At 35.7% G+C, this 6,601-nt stretch overlaps 1 protein-coding gene across 2 annotated transcripts in view; it reads right to left on the reverse strand.

Annotated features, from left to right (window-relative positions):
* Positions 1 to 2,836, reverse strand: part of LOC122094270 (serine/threonine/tyrosine-protein kinase HT1) — a 3,837-nt gene extending 1,001 nt beyond the window's left edge. The window contains exons 1-4 of one of the 2 annotated variants that reach the window (XM_042665025.1): positions 2,656 to 2,836; positions 2,189 to 2,387; positions 1,216 to 2,086; positions 187 to 642 (exon numbers count right to left, since the gene is read on the reverse strand). In XM_042665025.1, coding sequence (XP_042520959.1) covers positions 187 to 642; positions 1,216 to 2,031 — 1,272 coding nt within the window. In that variant the 5' untranslated portion in view covers positions 2,032 to 2,086; positions 2,189 to 2,387; positions 2,656 to 2,836. Of the gene's footprint in view, positions 1 to 186; positions 643 to 1,215; positions 2,388 to 2,527 lie in introns of both variants that reach the window. The other variant, XM_042665024.1, reaches the window with a different exon arrangement.
* Between the last annotated feature and the right edge of the window lie 3,765 nt (positions 2,837 to 6,601).

A 6,601-nucleotide genomic window follows, 5' to 3' on the forward strand; every position in this document is an offset into this window, starting at 1 on the left:
GGGGGGGGGGGGGGGGTTTGTAAATTCCTAGATACATTTTACAACAACACAAAAAAGTTGTAGTGAAAGCATTGTTTAACCTCATTTTTTGCAATTAATAATAAATAAAAAATTCGATGGAGGAAGTTCATCTATGGCCACTAGAAGTTTCATATTAATATAAAGGCAATAAAATAAGAAATATACCTTATTCACAACAGCATAAGCTACCTGGGCAGGTAGCATTCCCTCATAAGGAATCGTCCCAGCTACCATCTCCCACAGGATGAGTCCAAAACTGTAAATATCGACCTTCCGTCCATAGGCCTTATGTTTGATCAACTCTGGTGCCATCCAGCGAAAGGTCCCCTGGTCCTCCACCAAGGTATCACAGTATGCCTCCTCACAAGCTATTCCAAAATCAGCAATCTTCACATGGAAGTCTTCATCAAGGAGAATATTCTCTGGTTTGAGGTCACGATGAATGACACCCTGTGAGTGAATGTATTCCATTCCTCGAGCAATCTCTAGAGCAATAGCTATCAATTTTTGTAAGGAAAGAGATTTGTGCTCAAGTTTGTGTAAAAATTCTCTCAAAGATCCCCTTGAAATATATTTGGTGATGACACAAAAGGCTGGTGGGTCTTTAAATGCGGCTACCAACTGCATAAATAAGATGAGCAAAACTGGTAAGTATGATTCTCCCAATTTTAGTTGTATCCAGAAGTGGAAGACCCACAGAATTACTGAGGCAAATTCCCCCACCCCCGGGCCCCTCTCTTTTTCCACCCCAACAACAACCAAAAAAAAAAAGCAATTTGTTAACTGTATCAACTGAAAATGCCAAAAATTCATTGAAAGATCCCCAACAGAACCCACTTTGGAAAATTGAAAACATGTGGAACAGACACAAAATCAACAACTGTTTTCTGAGAGCTGAGATTAACCAGAAGGAACCAACATCATTACACACTCCAGAGTATAGCAAGTCTCAGCTTTGCCCAAATAGGATTGAAGCTTCACACAAACATCATTATGGAACAGAACAGCTAACAGCAATATCGCTGAACTCGACAAAGAAAACAGTAGAATCGATGCAATGCATAATCATCAAGACACAAAAGGGAAAATGGAGTAATTTCTGCAACAACATTATAATTCTGTGATCATAATTTGACAAAAGTAAATTACTAAGATCCCTAATCCATGAACAAAGAAAAAAGAAACTTGAGCTACCTTGATCACATTTTGATGGTGGAGATGAGACAGATGAGTAACTTCTCTAGTGAACTGCTTCTCCAGCCGAGCCGCTATGGCCCTATTTTCGTCATCATCAGGTGGGCTGAGAATCTTCATTGCAACGGGTTCATCCTTATAAATTCCATGGTAAATTCGACTGTGAGCCCCGGTGGCAAACTTAAGCCCATAGAACAACTGAGAGAGATCAACCTTGAATTCATCCGCAGCAGTTTCCACGGCAGTGACCCTTCCTCCCCCATGATCAAAGTACTTCGTCCACGAAGACTCCTTTCGGTTATTCAATTTATCTGAATTCGAAGTTGACGACGACGTGGAATCCGATGCCCGAGTACGATAAGAATCTCTAGCGAAAATCTTCCCGGCAATCCCTTTATTGGTTACTTTTCTTTGAGGGCCCGGAGTGGAGAATCTCTTCTGTGCAGATTGAGCTTCCTTAAATGCATCTGAGAGACAACTTTCAGGCAGAGGGGATAAAGATCTGGTAGTTGGATTGCGTTGAAGTCCGGTAGCCACAGAATCACGATTAACCCCCAAATTTACCTGGGAACCGCGATTCGGTTGGAGGGAAGGCCTCGATTTCAATCTGGGATCGCTATCCCTTCGAGTGGTCGACGTCAAATTCCATATGGAATCACGATCCTGTAGTTGAACGGTAGCCCTCGACCTCAATCTCAAATCTAGATCCGGTGGAAGGTATAATGGAATGGAACGCAATCCCGAAGAATCCAATCTGTGATAAACCGACCGAGAGAATTTGGCCCTCCTCAACCATGAGCTTGCTTCCTCGTCCATAGCTTCCTTCCACTTCCTACGCAGAACTATCAGAAAAAATCCCTGTCCAGAATTCCTTCAAACCCATCAAGCAGAAAACTAATCAACAGGTAAGAACTTGTCAAACCAGGTCCCATCAAACAGAAAACAAGCAATAACTTGTCAAACCAGCTCCCACCGCGATTTAAACCGCAAACTTCTCTCTGCAACAGGTCAAAGCATAAAAAATCCCTTCAAATCGAGGTTCCGCAATTGGATTTCTAGCTCCATCAGACCACCGGAAACCCTAATGCCATCCAAACTCTGAACGAAAAAGAAATCATTTTTCGCTTCCAGTTCCAAAAAATGAAAGGTCAATGACCTCCTTCGTCAAAATACTGAAAAATCCCAACACGAAAACCTCAATAAACAATTAAAAAATTCACAGAAGATTTTAAAAATATAAAATAAAAAATAAAAAATAAAATAAAAATTGATCAGAAGTTAGAACTGAACTACAGTAAAAGAAGGGAATCACCAATCATTGCCTGGAAGAAACCATGTCTGAACAGAAAAAGGATTAGAAAACTTCCCAAACCCCTAAAAAATTAAAAATTGAGAACCTGAGATGGGCGAAGAGAAGGAAAACGAAGACAGAGAAAGTACCTCAACCGTATACAGTTCGTCGTATACTAATAATCATATCTCTCTTCCCCTTTTTCCTCCATTAACAAACCTCTATCATCTCTGTTAACCACACATTTAAATAAAAAAATAAAATAAAATAAAATAAAAATTCAACCTTTCTGCTATCTTCTGATTACGTAGATTCGGAATTTTCCCAGTTCTAAAGTTAAAGATGAGACTCAAATTTAATATAATTTAATCGAAACTGAGACGTATTGAAGTTCTATGTGGCATATTCTGTGAGGTTGGCCGGCTCTTATGTGGGCTCCACATGTAGAAGGTCAGAATATGTGAACTCTTCGACACAAGAATTTAGAATTACAAAAAAGGAAAAGCAGAATTGAACCGTCACCATCATATATGCCGTACGGATGGCCTCACGGACACGTGTGACTGTGTGAGCAAGTTTTTATACGACCTGGGAGAGTATTCTATACGTATACGTATGTTATACATATACATCTTTGGTATGGACTGTGGACCATGGAGTCGTGAGACTCGTGAGCATTGTTATAACTATTTGGGAAAAAGATCATCTTCACCACAAACCATTTATCTTGCAACCATGGAATTGGGCATGTATCTTTAGGTGTTGGTAGGTGTTTGGCTGTGTGTTCTAATCGTCTCAATCATTGAATGATTGGGAGGTAAATGGTTGGATGCCAAGTCATTGGAGGGTTGGATTTGATTTTTTTTTTTTCTATTAAAACTGTTTTTGACGCTCTTTAACTTTCGACATATTTTAGTAGTGATGAAATTTTTTTTTTCCCTATTAGATTAAAAAAATAAATAAGTAAAATATGTTGCAAGTGAATAAGATATTGAAGAATAGTTTTCACATATTAAAGAAAATATTTTGTATGAGTAAAGCTAAAAGAAAATTTTGATGAACAAAGTAGGGGACAGTTTGATATTAGGGAACAATAGAAGATTATCATCAACCTTATATAATAATAGAGTAAACATTTATGATCATTGATGGATGTAATTTTCATTCACTCAAGGTGTAGAAAAATATTTTCCAAACAAAGTATTTCGAATGACAAATATCTTGATGCTTAATCTTAACCTCAACTTTGTTTTTACAACCTGAAGTTGAAAGATCAAAATTACATGAACGAAGGGAAACTTGATCTTGGTACTTATTAGTGGGGAATTACTTTGAGCAAGAAAAATCAAGAAAAAAAAGACCCTTCCATGACTTAAACCCCCTTATGCCATACTAGAAGACAAGGGAAATGTAGTAATTTTTTTATTTTTTTTATTATAATAACGAAGTTAAATTAGAATAAACGCAAAGAAGGACTCCTCATGCTCATGGTATAGGATGAATCTCCCATGTTGTTCCAAACTACCAATGGTAGTGCGTAGGATAATGCCATTAATCAAGGATCTATAGTTATTAAAAAGAGAAAGAAAATGAATTAAAAAGTAAAATGGAAATTTTGCATTCACTGTCTAAATTGTATATTTAGTAGCATATTTAATTAATTTAACTAAATAACATGTTTTATATGGTAATTAATTATTATTTTCCATGTCACTAAAAGCAATTTGATTGATATTTTAAATGACAATGAACCCAAGAGTAAGTTGCTTGAAAAGACAAATGAACCCAAGGGGTTAGTACAGTTGGCTTGGAGGGGACACGGTACTCCACCCTAGAAAGCAAGGTCTTGAGTTTCAGTCTCAAACCTAACTTCTTAGGGTCATCGTACGTGAGTTTCCGTCTCGAATTAACCTGATCATGTGTAAGTGGTATTACAGTGACCCATCGTACGTGAGTTTCCGTCTCGAATTAACCTGATCATCTGTAAGTGGTATTATAGTGACCCATCATACGTGAGTTTTCGTCTCGAATTAACCTGATCATGTGTAAGTGGTATTACAGTGACCCCAGGGACTAGTCGATTCAAAGATCTAGACACCCTAGATATAAAAAGAATAAATAAATAAATGACAAATGAAGTAAAATTTAGTTACCATGTTAATTATACCATTGAGTTAGATATGTAAGTGTTTTTAATAATGATTGCAATATATTCCATTTTGTTTTTTGTTTTTAATTTATTTCATGTCAGGTTGAATAGAAGAGGAAAGTTCCAACTGTAAGTCGAATATCATACGACATGGTAAATGAATGAGGTCCATTCGTATTAATATACTATATATTCTCTTATTTAATTTAATTCTTGATAGAAGGTTCTTTACACAACTCGCATGCTTCCTAAGTAAGGATGTCAATTGGTTCGATTTCGGTTGAGTTCATGACACAATATGTATAAATCAAAACCGAAATTAAATACTTTTTCTACCTTCAAAATCATAATCAAAATCTGATTTTATTCAATTCTTATTAGTTTTTATTCCGTTTTCATTCAATTTGTTCATAAGTTTAGTAATTTGATTTAAGTGGAAATAACCTGTTAAAACAAATAAAATTGGGGGAAAAACTACAACCTCACGAAAATACAATCTCACAATGTCAGATCCAATACCTTTCAACCCTTTTTGCATAACTCATAATAAGTGATTTTACAGCATAATCAATTTAGGTTTGGTTCGATTTACATAAATTACATTTTATTAGATTTAGTGCTTCAAAGAAATGGTTTTTATTTTAAATGAAATTTCACTTAAAAAAATACAAAATCAGTTCAATTCAATTTGGTTTTCGGTTCAATTCTGAATTGGCATCCTTAATCCTATGAAAGTGTATTGTCCATCTGTCAAATTTTATAATTAAATATTATTATATACCTTTCCAAGTACTCTTTTACTCCATTTTTCAAACCATATTTGAGATTACTTTCTCCTTGGACTTTAAAGCTTTATCTTACAGAGTTCTTATCTCTTGATTTTTTTTTTTCTTGTGAAACTTTTGTTTGGTAAATTTTCTTGAAACTTAACATGTGAATAAGACATTTTAGGTTCAACTTTCTTACAAAATTTGGGCCTGCCTAACCTAACCTACTATTATGATAGATAATATGGTTATACAAATATTCTTCCAAGGGTGGGCCATGCAAGAAACCAAAGCTCTCACTTATTTCGAGTAAAAAATAATTTTAAATTAAAATAAAAATTATTAGAATTCAAGAGCTAGGGTTAAAATGAGTCATTTCATAGCATCATGTGGTGGATGACTAAATGTGGGGTAGTGGTGTGAGTCATGCGTCATTTAGTCAGGCTGCATGACCCCTGCATCAACACAAGGCCATTGAGAATGCATGGATAAGGTGAAATTTTTTCATTTAATAAGGAGTAGAATGGTCATTTCTTTAACAAGAAGTAGAATAGTCATTTCTTCCTTTCTATGTCTACTCGTAAATGCGTCACATGAAAACTTTCTTTTTTTTTCTAAAAATTTTTTTTTTTTCCCCTTAAGGGTCTTATTTTATAGATTCATGCTTTACATGCCCTATTTTTTTTATTAAATAAATTATAAAAAGGCCTTAACCAAATGCATAGAACACATGTATCAAATCACCTAACCGCACACCTTTTTTCCAACTTGATTCATTGATAAAAAAAGTCCGACATTGACAAGAAAAAAAGAAAGAGTTATATACACACAGTGAACCTCTTTTTCTTCTTTCTAATTGGTGGAAAGTGGAGAAAGAAAGTCTTTCACAATTATGGATAAGGTAGTTGGACTTTTGCTCGGACTAGATAGTAAAGTCCAAACATTCCAACTCAAGTTTGCTGCATGGTTGCGTGTTCCTGGCACCAACATAGGAATAATGAGAAAAAGGGATAAGGCATTGATCACAAGCTAGAGTGGTCATTTTGCCCTTGAATTGGGGGATAAAAATCGTCTGCAATTCTTATCTTGTGTAATTGTGTGCAATATCCCCTGCAGAGGTCGACACATGTACAATGCCAAATGAACTGTCCAGATTAGTCCTCCATTGATACAATCCTA

The sequence above is a fragment of the Macadamia integrifolia genome, chromosome 11 (genome assembly GCF_013358625.1).
Source record: "Macadamia integrifolia cultivar HAES 741 chromosome 11, SCU_Mint_v3, whole genome shotgun sequence".
In the NCBI taxonomy this organism is placed as follows: domain Eukaryota; kingdom Viridiplantae; phylum Streptophyta; class Magnoliopsida; order Proteales; family Proteaceae; genus Macadamia; species Macadamia integrifolia.